General features: G+C 35.9%; 1 protein-coding gene across 1 annotated transcript; it reads right to left on the reverse strand.

The window, feature by feature from the left end:
• Positions 1-4,668: 4,668 nt before the first annotated feature.
• On the reverse strand, positions 4,669-17,670 carry Smp_081790 (nucleoside diphosphate kinase). The gene is made up of 7 exons (XM_018790484.1): positions 17,600-17,670; positions 15,966-16,039; positions 14,605-14,707; positions 12,400-12,439; positions 11,209-11,292; positions 8,490-8,566; positions 4,669-4,839 (listed from the first exon to the last, which is right to left on the reverse strand). Exons 2-7 carry the CDS (start codon positions 16,032-16,034, stop codon positions 4,763-4,765), a joined length of 450 nt encoding a protein of 149 aa, XP_018646217.1. The 5' UTR covers positions 16,035-16,039; positions 17,600-17,670; the 3' UTR covers positions 4,669-4,762.
• Positions 17,671-19,636: the final 1,966 nt, after the last annotated feature.

A 19,636-nucleotide genomic window follows, 5' to 3' on the forward strand; every position in this document is an offset into this window, starting at 1 on the left:
ACTGGTTTGGCACGTTCCGATTATAGGCATTACTGGTTTAGGTGTTGTCAAACTCCAAATATTTGTGACATCCTTGCCATGTTATAGACCGTTTGACAATTTGATTTCCATGACTTTTATGATGGTATCTTGTGCTATATGTACGAACTTATGATTCCATTGTACTGGATTACCCGATGAGTACAATGTAGCTCATTAACGTAGATGACGTATTTCAAATGATTGTTAGCCCACTCGAGTTGGACGGGAGCTGTGTGACGAACCAGCTTACTTTTTAGTCACACCTCGCGGTCAGAAACTATCGGGGATTACCGTTTCGTCATATCCTGGTTTGATGACAGTACAACACAAAAATATATAAGAGCAGGTACAAGGAAGGGATAGCGACCACCACCTCATGATATTGTCCATGGCATGTGATTATTTGAGGCACTTTGGTTGTCCTTGAACTTGGCGAGGATCGTTAAACTGTTAGACATTCAGCAATACGATTGTCGTACGATTTAACTAGATTCCAGTGACATTTCACTTGAAGATACAACTAGTCTTGAAGTTTTGCAACTCTAAACCAGTAACACCTTCTATGTTCGAAGTGTTCCCCAACCAGTTGAAATCAGAAGTCAGACGATAAGAGGTAGGAAGGATATATTTGATTCGTTATCAATATATCGAGAAGCGTTTACTCTGATCTGGAAAGCGAACGTAGGGGCTGTGTCCCATGCTGGATCGTAATGTGATGTGGTGCGGGTGCATGACCGAAAGCCTTCAGTTAAACAAGTCCACTTAAACAATGTGGTCAGCATCCATTGTCGAACACTTAATGAGCTGTTGATTTAAAGGAATTATTTACAGCTACACACTGATTCTACAACAAACTCCAAATACAATACGATCATGTATGTTCAACTAGTTCTACTTGAAGGAATTGCACTGTTTCGGAAATTCTTGATTAATACAATAATTCGAATATTTCTGATTATGGTATATTTTTAATCGTTTTTTACAATGTCTCAATTGCAACACTGATGATATTGATAAGTTTGTTGTTCTACTGAATTTGTCTTTATACGTTTTGCAAATTTGTATGGGAATTAAATCCATTAAGTCCACAGGTAATTCAATTTTCTGTGTGATATCTTGAATCTTATGAAGAGTTTTAGTACAATGCACTTTATTTAAGAATTCGAGAAGTTGTTCATCAGGTTCTGTTTATTTTCTTCGAAGAAAAAATTCATGGTGTTTCCTGCACATATTAGTTGGGTTCCACCATCAGTAGTCCATTTGGTGAAATTGCTTTAGTCGTAAGAGAACTCATCAGAGGAGAACCTTGATTCTAACCTATTCCGATTCTCCCTTCAAATTTTGAGGTACAACCCTGTTGGTAACTAAACCAAGAATTCATGGATGAGTTCTTGTTATGTAATTGAGATATATGAACAATCCTTCTATTTTAAAATCAGCGGTTTCGGCAGGTTGAGTTTTGCATATTCTCTTAACGATACGGACCATGATGATAATTTTATTTCGTATTTGTAATCTGACAACAATTTAACTTGTAGCACCTTCTATAATTGAATCGTGCCCACTCAGCGAAATCAAAAGCGAGGAGGTTCGAAGATATATTTGATAGGTTGTCAATATATGGAGAGGTGACAGATCTAAACTGGCTAGCGGTTGCAGTAAAAATTGAGCACGGCATCCACACATGTGATCTGGTGCAAATATGTGACCTAGAGCCTTCGGTTATGTGAGTCCATTAAAACTAATGTAGTCAGCATCAAACGTTTAAGACTTAAGGAGCTATTGATTTTAGGGATTTATTTACCGCCACAGTAGGAGCAACTGTGTCAAGCTGCATGTCTCTGACTAGCATGGGAAGTTATCTGAATCTACTTATTGTACTATTCTGCATGGTTTGTGTGTATCTACCGCTTTTACTGTTCCCGGAAGCAACCTGAATATTAACGTGATGTAATGTAGTTCATATTCAATCCTATTTCATGGAATGCTACAGATAGAAGTAGATTATTGAATTTTCTGAGACACAAATTTGTAGGTTCTGAGATTATCTACAAATTTTTTCCACTTTGAAGTTCGTTTGGTTGCACACCTGTGCTTCTTAACATTTATTTTCTAGACCCCACATTACCGTCCAGAACCCGTGTAAATGTTGATTGTTATTGTGTGTAGATATAGACTTGCTAGACATACACAAACAAGCCAAATGACTAAAAACACTGGACCGTGTAGCAACTTCGAGCTGGCACTTTTATATTAGGCAGGCCAAGCTCGTACAGCTTTCAGTGAGTCGATGTCTGGTTTTACGGACGACTCCCACGAATTCTGATCTCCTGCACTTCCACTTTATTATTCGCATAATTGTTTTTTTTCTTTTCAGGCTCTTTATCTATAATCTGTTCATCAAAAAACGTTTTTGGACCTACTGTGATTATTTCATTTACGCCCGAGGCCTGATCAGTGCTGAAGCTTAATATGTCCCCAAAATCTGTTAGTTCCTCTGGATCATCTATTGGTTGCTAACAGTCTGTCGAAAATTTCAACTATGTTCAGCCGAATAGAAGTCTAGAGCATAAACAGAAGCGCTATGAAGCACAATGCCTTGTATTATGAATATGATTGTAACTACCAACACGACAATAATGTAGCTGGGTCAAGCCCAATGTACATACTATGTTACCAATTGCTGCGTTTTTTCTAAATCCCATCCTCAACCAGGAAGAGACATATGAGTCTACCACAATGTATTTTCGGAACATTTAATCAAACAGGTAGATGTCGAAAAAAAGAAATACGTGACACCGGAGTGTTTCCATGGTACTTGCACTAACTGATGATCCCATTGCAAAAGACTGAGCCCCTATTACAAATATAATATATCCAGTTGTACTGAGCTAGATCTGCCTGAAATTGTACTATATAAGGATTTCTTAGTAAGCCAATCAGTTTAAATTCTTCTAATTGTCATAGCTCTTTCAAATAAAATAGAATAAACACTGATTATCAAAAAGTTTAATATCATACTGACGAAATAGCGAGAGTATACAGCTTCACGAGTGAGCAATTTGACCAACGATGTGTAACCCAGCTGGTCTTTCATGTATACTCATAAAAGAACTTGAGGTGGGAACTTATGTGAAGGTCGATGGCATTACTTTTATGGAACTTCAACTGAGAATGTTGGATAAAATACACTTTGAAATGTCTGGGATAGTCAAGGCCACATAGTTTAATCAGCAAGGATAATTATATCTAACCTAATAATCAAATTGAGGTTTATGCAAACGACTTAGGTCTTTAATGTTGGAAAAAGTGCCCTCTTTCGTCTACTCCTTGGGCCAAAACACAGTGTGCCATGAAAAAGCCTCGTTTACAAACACCATACTTTTTACTCATTTTATTTGCTGCACACAGCTGTTTCTGAATAATTTAAGGTTCTTTTAGTGATAAATATATACGACATCTCCGTGTTGAGACGGAGACTAAAATTAGCCATAAACAGGACATTCTATGCAGCTCAACTTGTCATCATTGAAAAGACAAGGTCGATGTTTCACCAAAAACGTAAACAGCACATAAACGATTGTGTCACATCCCATTGTGTATACCAATTTACATGTATGTGCGGAAACACGTACATAGGGAGGAGCAATCGTAATCTGCAAATAAGGGTGGCGGAACACATACCTAAATGGCTACAGAACCAAATGAATTCCAATGGTCAAATAAGATCACAGGATAGACAAACACCTTCCTCCATTGCGAAACATTTGGTTGAAACTGGTCATAAGGTTGACGTCAAACCAGAGTTTGTAGTGTTGTACAAAAGCCTTCAAGGACGTATACTAAGGTTTATTGGGGCCTTGGCTATACGGAAATTGAAACCCCCTTTATGTGTTCAAAAACAATTTGTTCCTACCCTTAACCCACCTTGGTAATGCTGATTTCTTACCCAGAGTAGTCGTCACATTGTTTTTGTATACTTTATTTATTCTCTTACCTTAACCTGTCTAGTTGACCTTTTAATTTTCAAATAAAAATGTCTTAACAAGTATATGTGTGATCAGACTGTTCGAAATGTATTGCGCTAATATATCACATAATTCTGATAAACTTCGTCTTTTCATTGCATTATCAAAATATACGACATTATCTAGTGAAAGACGTAGTTTTCAGTTATAGGCTATTGGTAAGTAAATGTTGAAGATCACGCTTCAATGAAACAATCGATAGCTTCATTCTGATTAATCGCTTCTATTCATCCTAAGGTCATCAGTATAGTTGACTAGTGGAATTAGATGTGCTAGTAGGTACAAACTACCTGGTTTGGATTCATAAGGTTATCATAAAACTTGGAGACATACATACGTGTATTCAACGAGCTCTTTATTCCTAAAGACTGTTTTCAGCACACACACAAACTAGATTCGATGCACTTCCGTTGGAATACGAACCTTAAGATCCAGATTGCTAATTATCTGACATCTTATGTCAACAAACATACTTATATAAATCATAGAGAAAGAGAACAATTTTGAAATACAAAGATTCAGCCGGATAATATTGACAACATGTTACAACAAACAAGTGACATAAGAAGTATATATTGTCAGTTGTACAAATTACAACAGTTACTTGTTGACACACCGACATTAAATAACTACAGTGTAGGTAATTTGAACTGGTCTTCAGAATAATTAAAGTAGAATAAAGAACTCATATATTCCTAAGTAAATATTACTTATTAATTAGAAAGGATACTTTCACAATTAAAATTAGGAAAGAAAAATTTAATTTCTTTGAATGCACTTTCTTGTGAATCTATAAATATAAAAAACAAAGAAGAAAACACCAAATGAAGAAAATTCATCAGAATAGACTTAAATGGTCTAAACGATATCTAAAGGAATATGATCAATTCTGATCCTTATGATGAAAAAGTAGTCAAGAAATCTAACTGTCTAACAGCTGAATTCTTTATGTCCCTTTCTTTTTTCTCTTTCCAAATTTATTTCACTGGATTATACTCCTTGAATAACATCTTCAAACCCTTATCTTTCACATAATACTTATACTCTTACTACTTCTACCAATATGGGGTTTGAATCGACAACTGCATCTCTGTGCTAATGTGGTATGGTAACTCGAACTGATGTACGTACGTAAGAAGTTCTACGTTGTGACTGACTGAGCTGCATAACATTAACTAAGAGACAGTTAGTTCAAGAACAAGTGTTGCATTTTTATCTAAGTATAGCCGTCATCTAACGATGAATTGATGAATACAAACGATGAGCTGATACAAACTTGTTATGTAATATTCGCCAAGCCAATTGTTATTTTATGTACGATAAAATCATCGTTCCATTCATCTCTTTCTCATTCGATCAGTTTTGTGAACTGATACAAAATATCCAGACCTTTCATAATTATTGCGTAAACCATCTAATCAATTCTGAATTGTAAACAAATACTACCTCATTGATAATTTATATCTATTTTTAAGTGATCCGATACTTTTGGAATCTGTTATTATTATCATCACACAATTCATCAAAGTAGTCTCTAAGTTTCATACAATTACTACCTCACCCCCACTATGTCTTTGAATTCCATATATGATTTTATACTTGTTTTGGCTCTGGTCAAATGTATACACATTAGTTGATGTAGGTTTACAAGTCCACGAACTGCCTTAGTCTACATGGATAGTACCTTTATATCAGACTATAAATTTTATTCACACGATTGTTGATATACATTGAATTTATAAATAACACCTATCCTCCTAATTGTGTTCTACTAGTCAAATGTGAAGAAGTACAATGGTAGATTCAAGGTAATTCAATCAAAACTTGATATATTTTTCATAAGATATATGACATTTCATGAGGTATAGATTTTGTTTAATAAATAAACACAAGTAGAATTAGTTTGTAGTGCTTGTAAAGTTACAATCATTTTTTGATCCTTTCGTCTCTCGACAAAAATTTCTCCATCAATATCATACATTTTATTTATTGTAATTACCTATTTCAAATGTTATTTATTTATTTGAACACAAATATTGGTACAAAGGGGCACTGAATACATGGGCATCACACAATTCACTTGATTTGTGTGTGGGCTGAGATACTGCCCAAATGCCCAGACCGAAGCAGGTGGTTTTCTTAGGAGGCCACACACGGAGCGTTTGATCTAAAGGTCTGATCCACAAGGCAGTGGAGCATTGTGAGTTGCAGTTCCATGGTAACCGATGACCAACAATAGGTTCATACGCGATTTGTTTCCTTAGGATTCTGGAGCCCATGTGTACCACTGGTTTGAAATCAGGGTTTTTCAACTCCCTTAGGTGGACCCTCCATATCCATTAACCCGGTTAATGCGCCGGACATTCGCTCTTCTTGTTGTCGATTTCGCGAACAACACCGATGCCGCGAGAACGCAGTGAGTAGGAATTTCTTGGCAATGGTGTATACGCGTGATCATGTGAGGGAATTCAGAGAGGGAGAGCTGACTCTTCCCACTCTCGGCCGTACCAGGGCATTTGTGTACCTTATTTGGTACCTCATTTTTGTTTTTCAACCAGACATTCAATATAATAATATGAAATAATATTGAAATAAATTGAAGGCAATTGTTTTAACGTTAATTAACAGTCTTATCGACACAATAATGTTGACTGAAGCATAAAGCTAATTGTCCATCAGTAAATAAATGTCACAAGACAGAAAGTGAGGATCATTTAGGCCGAAAAAATCCCAATGCAGGATGATAAGAATATTGAATAAAGCGTCTTTGGTTCAAAATCATGAAACTTCTAAATGTTTCAGAACAAATGACTTAATCTCTCTCTCTCTCTCTGTTTCGATCTTCCGAATTATCCAATATTTTTTGTCCATTAAAAAAGAGATCAGTGTAATTGATATATGATAGTGAAAATAAAGTATGATTGATCGTTGACTCTGGACAAATAGTCACAGCCTACAGAGTATTAAATATGTTGTTTACCTTCTTATTAATAATTTATACTCTGGACTCATTGTATGTGACTGTTTGTTAGTTGTATTGAATAAAATATTCTCTAATGCTAATCCGATTCTCTATTTCGGGTCTTGAATCCTGGTTCTGATATAGCGTGATTAGTCTTAAAAACGTATTAAAGTATCATCGTAATATACATCTGAGAGAGGAAAAATATTGTAAACCATAAGTTATATCAATAGTAAAGTGTGAGACGAGGTACAGTTTCAGTGAAAAAACAAACACAGACGAACAAACTACAGTACTTTGTATATTATGTAGTCAACTGGGAAAATCCCTAACATATCGAAACCCATTAGAAATATAATAATAGTCATTTGAAAGAGTAGAAGTTATATTTCTGAAATAGGGTACATAATTTTTTCCTTGGAACATTAATCAGTCACGTGTTTTCACAAAGAATAAGAGTCTACATCTAGTCAGCTAAAATTATGACAAGTAAAATCGATCAATCATTATAACAAGTACTTCAATGTCCATAGGTTTAATAGCATAGATCAAGGATAAGGGTAAATAATTGAAACGACAAAATTGTATAAATAGTCAAGAAGCATTGCATTTTGGAAGAGCTAAACCGTAGGTAATGATAACACCGCAAACAAATGTAATAATTCGTTCAGTACTAACGATTCACAGGACATATGTTACTAGTTAGCGTAAATATATTGAACCTATAAGAGATTAGTTGTGATCTGAATAATCCAGTGATAATGTTCTTGATCATAATATTGGATGACGCAATACCTAAGAGACAAGGGAAGTACTATTTGCTCCGAGACTGCAGATTTGCACTAGGGACAAGTGGCAACTACTTCGAAATATGATTCCATTGTTAGTAACAGACTTTACCCATTTAAATAGTTATTGAACAGTAGTGAAGTGGACAATACGATGACACATAAGGCGAGAATTACTGGGTTCAAGTCCTGTAGTGAACATCAACTCTGGGATGCAAGTACATCCGGGTGACGAGTTCCAAATCGGACGAAGTGGTGCGTGTCTTTGATTCTACTGGTAACCACCACTCATTTCTGCTTATAATGGCCAGTATGTTACCGGAAATCCTGTTACTGAAATCATTTTGCGAAGAATTAACTAGTTAACTAGAATACAAGTATTTCAAGCTACATACTTTCGACATGACTCAACACCCCCTGCGTATCTTGACAGTCACTGAATATACATGACAGCATCATAACTAGTCATTACTTTAAACCTTCACACCTTAATTTTGTCATCTAAAAACGGATGAAAGTTGAAGGCATAGAATCACTGATCCTGGTCAGTCAAGAGAGAAAATGTAGAATAGAACTAATTCAAAGAACAGTGAAAATATTAAAACGTCTTGATAAGTATAAGCTTAAAGAAGCTTTATATTAGGTTATATCATTTAAATAATTATATCATCATCTATATCAACGTCTTACCTGATCCATGAAAACCGTTTCTGGTATCTGTCAATCCAAAACGACCACGTAAACTATTTGGTTCATATACGACTGTTCTAAATATTAATAAAATAAGAACTAAAGACATGTAAAATGGACTACAGTTGGAGCCATAAAAATATGTGTTTATCACTATTTTGAAACAACGACAGATATCGGAAAAAAGAACTACCGAGACATTGATGACCCTTGGTTGTCCTTTGTCGCGCTAGCACAAAGAATGAGACCTACATGTTGAGGAAGGTTTTCGCGCTACTTCAAACATTAAAGACTACCCCAAACTTTTATATGGATAAAAAAGGAAACATTTTCGTATTCCAACCTCGTCGATAAAGAACCTTATTCCATTAGTTCCATTCCTAAATCAAGCATCATTGATAATTAAGGAGGATGGGATGCAGATGTAAAGGCGAGGATAAGCAAAGCAAGGATCGCACTTCTATAATTGAAGAACATATGGAACTCGAAACAACTTTCCACTGATTTCAAAGTCACAAATTTAAGTACGAACGTCAAGACAGTCCTACTGTACGGAGCTGAAACGTGGAGAACTACTACAACCATCGTCAAGAAGGTACAAGCATATATAAGCAGTTGTCTACGCAAAATACTCAACATCCACTGGCTGGATACCATCAGAAACAGCCTTTTATGGGAGAGAACAAACCAGCTTCCAGCTGAAGAGGAAATTAGGAAAAGACGTTGGAAGTGGATAGGACATACATTGAGGAAATCACCAAACTGCATCACGAGGCAATCCCTAACCTGGATTCCGGAAGGGAAGCGGAAAAGAGGAAGTTCAAAGAGCACATCACGCCGAGAGATTGAAGCAGATATGAAAAGGATGAATGTTAACTAGAAAAAAAAATGGAAAGGATTGCCCAGAACAGGGCCGCTGGTGTGCGGCCTATGCTCCTCCACGAGGGGTAACAGGCGTAAGTAAGTGATCGTATTCCTACTAAATTCCCTTGTGGGGTTCGATCTCGTCACTTACACATAGCAAAATCTATAGTAGTTTGAGCCAACAATCCACGTCTTTGTGTCCATAACAAATTTGTAACACCCTTATCTCTCCCTTGGCCTTAATAAATGATTTAATTTATTATTATTTTCCATATTCTTCGTGCGTTTATTTTCATTCACCCCCCCCATTCCTTTTTTACAAATAAACGATTCATTGTCCAATTATCTGAAGACTTTTTATTACATAATCCTATGATCTTTTTATGAATATTATTTCAGTGTCTATTTGTTTTCAAACGATTGACCTAATTTGCATTATGAAACATGGATCAAACTTTTTCTAAAGTCTTATGGCAATCAGTACACTTGTCATCACACTACCAATAAGTACTCTTTATTGTTATTATTATTATTTAAACACATAAATACTGGTACAAGGGGCACCAGATATATATGCGCCACACAAATCTCATTCGATTTCTGTGAGGATTGTGATACTGACCAGGTGCCCAAACTGAAGCAGGTGGTTTTCATAGGGAGCCACACCCGAAGCCCTTGACCTAAAGATCCGATCCACAAGAGAGTGAAGCATCGTGAGGAGATGCAGTCTTATAGTAGCCGATGACCAACGATTACTTCATACGCCATTTGTCGCCTCAGGATACTGGAGCCCATGTGCACCATTGATTTGGAATAAGGGTTTTCCAACTACCCTGGGTGGACTTTCCGCGTCCACCAACCAGGTTAAAGCGCCGGACATTCGCTTTTCGTCCTCTCAATTTCGTAAACAACATCCCCGCCATGAGAAGGTAATAAGTCGGACTTCCCTGGCAAAGGCTGCATACGAGTGGCCATGTGAGAGAATTTCAAGAGGGAGAGCGGACTCTCCCCACTCTCGGCCGTACCAGGGCATTCGGGGGCAGATGAATGACTAAATACAATAGAACTTGAATCCGAGACTTACTATTGATTGGTTTGAATAACCAAACAACAAACAGCATATCAATCAGTTGTTTAATTTCGAAATATGATCATCAATTCACACCTTCATCATCAAACATATCTATTAACAAATTGTCAACGATGGTTAATAGATCCGTAAATTAAAAATGTTGTGCAATTGTCTTGTCATAACAGAATCTCCATATTGATTTTCGTTGATTATAGCTCACATTATGAATTTATCTTAGACAACCATTAACCACTGGATTAAGGTCTCGAAAGAAGAATCCAGTATTTAAACTAATGAGTCGCTGAACAATGGTTTTCATTTCAAACTTTTATCAATCTGACATAGAGTGTAGGCAAATTCCAATGCTATTGGTCAAAACTGGCTTATATTCGATAAAGTTCAACCTTCCTAGTCACGGCTTCTCATTAGAATTCCAAGACATACCTCTTAGAATCAGTCATCGATGAGCTCAAGATTATTATTATTGTAAGGTTTTGTAGATATTGTGGATTAATGAAATAGTAGCTAGATGATCAAATCATTCTCTTCTTAATCATCAAGTCAAAGATTATGAAATTCTCTTACCTACATCGGTTGGACCAGCCCTAACATCCAAAGGGTGTGGCTGTAAACCGATCAAGTGGAAAAAAATACATCTACAATAGTGAAACAATGTAATGAGCTAATAAATACAACCGTAAAAATTTATACACAGATGTCTATCAATAATCAATCATTCCATTTAAAGAAATTATCAATCATATATCAAAACACCAAATTTACCGATAAACTTTAGTGGGACCGAGTAAAGAACGCCAAACAGATATTGCATTATTACCGGCAAGAATATACACTCCAAGTGGTCCGCTATAAGATAAGAACAAAATAAGTGAAAATGTAATCAATCGAATGGTTGGTTACCAGTTTTACAAAGCACCACAATAACTAATTTACCCAGTAACTACTAAACTAAATGAGAAAAAAAAAATTCAATAATGGATTTATCAGTCTGGAGATGAATATTTATGAATAATGGAAATTCATGCTTGGTGAAAGCCCTGACATAAAGTGTTGTTTTCTGAATGCCTTGCACAACAATACAAACATGTTAGGAATGTATTTCTCTTTTCTATCTCTTTAATTGTTGAATGTTGCCTCAGAACTGGTCTCCGTCAATCCCGAATAAATGTTGAGCATATTACACAACAGTCAGCTCATTATTACTCTATAGTTGTGAAATGTGACCCATGAGAGTAGAAAACACATATACAGTGGTTAGAAGGTTTTGATCATAGGTATCTCTACAATGCATTCCCAGAGTATCGTGGAAATAAATAGTGTTTCGTTCAGGTTAGACAAAGATGAAAAATTAACTGATGTAGTTGTGAACCTTTTTCTAATGTGATTGGGAAGTGTATTACACAACCACAAAACATGAATAGACTGGAAAGAAACTACAGGTAACCAAATCAAAATATGGTAGTGTCAGTCCATAAATTCATTGACTCCCATACAGAACCATATTGTAAGATTCAGACTATCAAATACGAGTTCACAAGGTAAACAAAAATAGCGGTTGGAGATATCAGGTAACATAGCTTGGAAATAATCACAGTAGAGAGGATGTATCCATCTTTTATTTTGCTCTACCTATTAAGCTTTAATAGCATTTTGTAAATTTTTTCCTTGATCGAATCTATCACGTTTCACCATGCTTAGTCTTTCTAACTATAATTGACAATGTGAGGTTAATCATTGGATGTCAGCTCAGTGGTCTACAGGTTAAGCGTTCATGTGCGAGACTGATAGGTCTCGGGTTCGAATCCCGCGAGAGGGATCGTGGATGCGCACTGCTGACGAGTCTCATACTAGGACGAAAAGAACATCCAGTTCTTCCAGATTTTCCATAGTGATCTAGCTTTAATTGACTCATGAATTCAATTATTAAATAAATAATAATAAAATTGAACTTACCAAATCATATGATTAACAAGTCGATCATAGAAAAATTTACCTAAAGTGAAAATTTATAATTTTTTAAAGAAATAATCTGGTTAATTTTGTATGCAAGTATTGAGTTTCAGAAGAAAGAAATTTAAGTAATATAAATACAAAGCGAAAAACATAATAAATCTTACGACTAAGGAGGAATAATATGTGAGGACGACCCATGGGTGAACTCGAGGAGTCAGTCAGTCAGCTACAACGCAGGATCAGGCACATATATACATCGGTCCAAGTTGCCATACCTCATTACCACAACAAGATGAACACCAAACTCATAGAAGTAGTTAATTTAGTGGTGGTAATATATAAAAGAAAGATTGTATATAAGGATATAGTACAGGAAGAAAAAGGAAAAGATATGAAGCAATTTTAATCTCACATTTTAAGTGAAGATAAAGAGTGTATACACCTACGCCATTATGATCGATTATGAGCCGTGTCACACAAAGTCTCCAACCATTGGTTACGATAGTCACGCAGACCACAACCAAGTAGTCTGCATCTACCAACATGGCTCAGGCTGGAAGTTAGTTATTTCAAGCACTGATGCCACGTTTTAGTTTGACCGCCCCTAACTCTCTTCCAACCATCGCCAATACTAGTCAGCATTGCGCGTCGTGGTAATCGGTGTTCAGGTTCACGTAACACGTGGCCCAACCATCTCAGTCGATGAAGATTCATGACTTCATCAACTAGTTTACCATCATTCCCTAATACCCTGTATCTAACTTCACTATTACTTACCCGGTGATCCCGGCAGAAGTGGGCAATATTTCTAAGGCATCTGTGGTAAAATACTAGTAACCTACGAGTATCTTCTACTCTTAATGGCCATGTTTCACAGCCGTAAAGTAGAACAGAACGAACTGTTGCGCAGTGTACTCGTCCCTTAATTGATAGACGGATATCTCGTCTTCGCCATAGGTGACGTAATTTGGCAAAAGCCAAACAGGCGCTTTGAATACTTGCAGAGATTTCGTCAGACACCAACCCATTAGTGCTGATCAGACTTCCAAGATAAGTGAAGTTGTTGACGTGTTCGACCACTTCACTCCCTATCTTTAATTCAGGTGTTGACGGTGAACACGAGGAAGCTCTAAGAAGTTCAGAAAGAGCCAAAGATATAACAGAATGTATTTGTAAAATCTCGATGAATGAATTTGAAGAGAACCTAAAGTTTCGCTTGGCAATCTGATCCAAGAAAATCTGGTCAAACATCAGAATTTTCAATGTTTGATTATATTTCCTTGAAAAAGCTGGGACCAGATTGCCAAGCAAAATATTGGACTTACTTCAAATTTATTCGCTGAGATTTTACAAATAAATTCTTCCTCCTTAATGTTTCATATCAACTTGGCGTTCAAATACTGTGAAATTATCCGAATTTAGACTAATCATTTGATATTATGAGTAGACATCGATTGACCAAATTGCATCTTTGCATATCATTTATCCACACTGAAGACAATGAAAGATGGTTGCACAATGTCGTTGAATTGATTACAACTAAAAGTTAACACAATTAAATGCTGACTTAGTGGTATAGAGGTTAAGAATTGGCACACGAGATCGAATGTCATGAGTACGATTTCCGCTTTCAGTGTATGAAGAGTCCCATACGAGAATAAAACGAGCATCCAATGTTTCCAAGTTTTTAACAGCATTTTATTCATTCATTTTAACAATTACAGATTCCCTTCACCTATTAAAACTTAATTCGTAACAGATTATAACATATCAACACCATGTCCAACATTGAAAAACTTATTGTAGCCATGGTGATTAGTACGTTGTTTTTTCTCATTGAGATTTGAGTTAACTCTCATAAGCCTAATTTATTATGAGTAACCCAGTGATATATAATTAAGGATTAGACAGATATTCTGGTTGACCATTTCTCTAACTTATTTTTATCATGTAAATATTTATGTAGTCGGTTTTCATCCAAGCCGATGGGTGAGAGGACTAACGACACTACTAATGAGTAGAGCAAAACTGGATTAGATGGGAGCGAGATCTGAACATGTGATCGCGATATTTAAAAAGCTTTAATCGGTAAACCATCGCTCTGTCCGCATAGTTAATCAATTCTAGTGGAAATGATGTTAAAGAAATCAAAATAAATGGAAAAGTATATTATTCTTGGTAATGATAATAAATGCTTCTACTTACCCTTGTGTTCAGCATAAAATACTTCAGCACGATCGCGCGTCATAAAAATCTCTTCATTATGAATAATTTGTAGTTGTGCATTGGACATCACAGATTCGACATACTAACGTATGATTAAATTATACAAGATTTAATTAGTTTTATGAAACGATTATTCGAGAAATAATTGGTTGGACAATAATTCTTATCAGTAACCTGATAGGCATAAGATAGTACTCTCTGTCACGCGATACCACTTCCAAATGCCGTGGCACGGCCGAGAGTGAGGAGAGCCAGCTCTCTCTCTCCAAATGCTCTCACATGGTCACGTGCATACAACCGCTGACAGGGAAGTTCTACTCACTGAGTTCTCGTGGTGGGGGTGTTGTTTACGAAATTGAGAGGACGAAAAACAAATGTCCGGCGCTTTAACCGGGTTGGTGGACACGGAGGGTCCAACTAGGTGAGTTGGGAAACCATGATTCCAAACCAATGGTGAACATGGGCTCCAGGATCCTGAGGCGACAAATGGCGTATGAATTAATAGTTGGTCACCAGCTATCGTGTGACTGCATCTCCTCACGATGCTCCACTGCCTTGTGGATCGGATCTTTAGGTCAAAGGCTTCGGGTGTGGCCCTCTAAGAAAACCACCTGATTCGGTTTGGGCACCCGGACAGTATCACAGCGCTCACACAAATCAAATGAGATTTGTGTGGCGCATATATATCTGGTGCCCTTTTGTGCCAATATTTATATGTTTAATTAAATTAAATTAAAAGATTGAATTGTTCACAATACTAGCCTAAACACTAGATCATAAAACTTAATCATATAACACAGTCAATCAATAATCTGACAGTTTTTGATTATTCACACGGCTAGTTGCCGGTCAATCAACTGTTTGACGTAATCATTATATTATATTAAATTTTTATGAAACAATGCAGAATTTTAATAGTCAAATTCATGAATTGATTTAAGCTAGACCACTATCGAAAATCTGGAAGTACTGGACAGCCGTTTCGTCATAGTATGGGACTCCTCAGCAATGAGCGTCCATGAACCAACACATGGGACCAACTATTGAAATTACTACAATCTTCACAAAAACCTCATTCTGATCAGAATACAGAATTATTAAATGACCAACATATGTGTAACACAAAAACTCTTATTAAAAACAATTAAAATCACAATTACTGTTAGTAAGGACATAAGTATTGATTAAATGATGAATTAACACGCCGAAAGAAATAAAACAACACTGCCTGTAGCTCTCCTAGGGCTACTGCCGGTCCCAAGCCCAGGTAAAGGAGGAGGGTTGGGTATGGGCTCGGAAACCCGATCCCATAGAAAACAAAAATCTATGAATTAACTTACTTTACGATAATTTATAAAACGTTGAACATCTGGTTTCAGTATTGCCAATGTTATCTGTCTCATTGACATATTATCTAAAGAATAGAAAAAATAACCCGCAAAGTATAATTATCATCATCATTCTAATCGAAGGATCGTATTGAAATGCATCCAAGAGAATAATTGATATATCGAAATGTGATATGATTACTTTGAAAGAAGAACTCAGTAAAATCACATTGAGGAGACAATATGACGGGGAAAAGTGTAAATTATTATTAGTAGCAGTACAATATACATTTCTCAGCATAAAGTATTTCAACAACTTTCCGTCTCTTATTTGTTGATTGATCCTGACGATAAATATTCAGTGATTGCCGGCTAGATGTTAGTAGTTTAAGAATCAACATCGAAATGATATACACTCTTTTCGATCTATATTTCTAACAACCGCAATGTCTCTGATTGGGCATCCGATAGTGTTAATGTCTAAATTCGTGGATGGGTTGAAGTTAGACATTAACAACAACGGGTGCCGGATCAGTGGTCTATCGGTTAAGTGCTTTGGCGCGAGACTGGTATGTCCTGGGTTCGAATCTCGCGAGTGGGATCGTGGATGCGCACTGATGAGGAATCTCACAATGGGACGAAACGGCTGTCCAGTGCTTCCAGGTTTTCCTTGGTGGTCTAGCCTCAATTGACTCATGATTTCAACTATGAAAATACTGAAATCTCCACAAAATCCCTTCGGAAAATATCTTTTGTCAATCAATCACTCCGCATATTCATAGCTTAATACAAATATATATATTCAGTATTGACATTTACTGTAGGTTGTGGAAACAAAAATTTCTTTATGGAATGCAAAGATGATTTCAAAAGATTTGAACAACTGATCAATTAGCAAAAAATAACATATTAGGGAAATTAATATTGTCATTGCGTACAACCGGATATTCAAACATAAGTTCAGGCATGATAACGTCGAATAGAAAGACGATAAAAGTCCGTGAGCAAGCTACCAATATCAAACATATAAGCTTCATCAAAATTTTTCTCTCGAGGTATAAATACTACACATACACTATGTTAATACATATTCCCATCAAGTTCAATCCTTCCGGCAGAAGCAGCTGTAGAGCTTAAATGTATTATCAGATTATTCTGATTAAATCGTTGTTCATATTCTTTTATCAAATGAATAAACAAAACTATGTGTATGAAAAGCACTAAGCAGATGTTTATTTCTAGAAGATAACTCTTCAACAATTTTGATTGCCTGCTTTAATATTAATTCATATAATTCTAATTAGGAACTCTTTTCAGAATGTGGATATTTATCAACCGATGAGATAAAGTCATTATTGAATCAAATCATCCATTGACTAAAGTTCTAGATATAGATCATTGATCTGAAGGTAACACACCTACTGCAACACTTGAAGACTACCTGTTTCATTCCTGATGATGTCACAGATATGTTCCGCTAAGTCGCCTATTTCAATTATATACTAAGACGAAACAACTATCCACTAATTTCTGAGGATTATCAATATTTCTTCAATTGCTATCAGTTTGTGATACAAACAATTGACATAAGTAGAAATACATTGAAATTAATATAGATCAACAGACACAGAGAGAAAATCACTTACCTTTCAAGAACGAATATCAAGGGAAGAAACCAATGATCATATTGAATGATTTATTACACGTTATCATTCACTATATGTACATGTAAAAATATGGGAATGATTTATGATTATTGTAAAAGTGATAGGTCACTATACACTGTACATAAATTAAAACAGTAAGTAATAATGCAATTAATTAAACAATCTTATTAACAATAGAATAAAAACAAAACAATATCGACACTTTTATTAACCGCGCAACCATTGTAACCAATGGTTGGAAACTCTAGGTGACATGGCTCAGAATCGATCACAATGGCGTCGGTGTATATACTGTTTATCTTCCCTTAAACCTTAAGATTAAAATTGCTTCATAACTTTCTCCCTTCCTATACTTTATCCTTATATACAACCTACCTTTTATATACTACCACCACTAAATTAACTATTTCTAGGGATCCGGTGTTCCTCTTGTTGTGCTAACGAGATATGGCAACTTGGATCGATGCATAAATGTGCCTGATCCTACGTTGTAGCTGCCTGATTGATTAACCACTTACTAACTACTAGAGTGTATGTACATACTACTTATAATGAGATGTTTTTAAAAGTGAAAGCACATAACACGTAAATGTTTATTTGAACACAATGGTTATATTAATATTAAAATTACTACAATATCCACAAAACCCCCTTTCTCATAATAATATTAATATGCTGACTAGTGACTGGCTTCAAGAGGTATTTCCTGGAGTTCTAGTGAGAAGTAATGACTAGTGGAGTTCAGCCAGGTCTGTTGTGAGATAGTAACTCACTGAAGACAATAGTGGATCTGTCGCTTAATTTTGTGGATTGGTTGAAGTTAGACATTAAAAACTTTGAATGCCGATCGACTCAGTGGTCTAAAGTTTAAGCGTCCCCGTGGGCAGGGTCGTGGATTAACGCTTCCAAGGAGTCCCATACTAGGATGAAACGGCCATCCAGTACTTCCAGCTTTTTACATGGAGGTCTAGCTTTAATTGACTTTTGAATTCAACTATTAATATTAAATTGATTATAGCCGAAGCAAACCGTCTATGATGGAAGTATTACCGTTTTTTACATACTAGAAAATAACATCCCTATGTAAGACTGAATTACCAAAATCAAATTATCACATAACTGTAATTTCAATTATCGAGTGTTTTGTTCGAATGTTTATCATTCCATTCGACACTGTGATTATTTAACACGAGAAATAGATTTCAGAAAAATTGCGTAGTAATTGATGTTGGAAACTACGATGATGGTTTCGTCTTATCTACAACTTGTCAGTCAGATGTACTTGCACCCTACTGCTGATAATCACTTAGGGACTCGAACTCAATGCCTTCTACATTAAATGCTCAATAAGTTATCCACTTAGCTAGTGAATCCGGGCAGTTATTGACTTATGCAATGGGAGCGAATCCTATTCGATTTGTGAGTGTTTGAATTTTCCCGTTGTTAAGGACTGAAACTAATTAGTCTCTTTTGGTGTATGTGCACGCTAAATGGATAGCCTCGACATTAACACCAAATCCAACTGAGATTTTATGCCATAATATCCAATGTTCCCAAAGAAAGATAATCTTTACTTTAGAGATCTCAACAATCAAGTTTAGAAACTTCTGATAGCTTAACACTAATAATCAATAACTTTATGGATAAACTGATACAGTAGTATTTATTATTCAAATAGAATTTTCATCTTATTACATGGATAATTTTATATTGACCATAGTTACTTGTATTCTTTTCTCTCACTTCATTGTTTTCACATGCACACTGTCATTTCATGCCTCTTTTCAATTAAAATTATCAAATTAACCACAAATTCACATACATATTTAAGGGAAAAAAGGACGTAAAAATCAGAAAATTTCTTTAAACAAAATAATTTATAAGCAAAGATGGACAGTGGCTAGCAGTGGAATCCAGGATGTGCGTTTCATCCTATTTGGGACTCGTCAGCTAGATGTAACTGCATCTCAGAGTTGATGTTTACTGAGGGACTCGAATCCAGTACTTTTTCGCTTC

This window comes from Schistosoma mansoni (assembly GCF_000237925.1).
Source record: "Schistosoma mansoni, WGS project CABG00000000 data, supercontig 0080, strain Puerto Rico, whole genome shotgun sequence".
Taxonomy (NCBI): Eukaryota; Metazoa; Platyhelminthes; class Trematoda; order Strigeidida; family Schistosomatidae; genus Schistosoma; species Schistosoma mansoni.

What these genes read in the sequence shown, in the direction of transcription:
- Smp_081790 (XM_018790484.1), bottom strand. Translation starts at nt 16,034, where the DNA reads ATGTCAATGAGACAGATAACATTGGCAATACTGAAACCAGATGTTCAA. An exon ending in CTTGTTAATCATATGATTTG is followed by an intron (nt 11,293 to 12,399) that starts GTAAGTTCAATT and finishes CTTATCTTATAG; the next exon opens with CGGACCACTTGGAGTGTATA. An exon ending in GGTCCCACTAAAGTTTATCG is followed by an intron (nt 8,567 to 11,208) that starts GTAAATTTGGTG and finishes ATTAATATTTAG; the next exon opens with AACAGTCGTATATGAACCAA.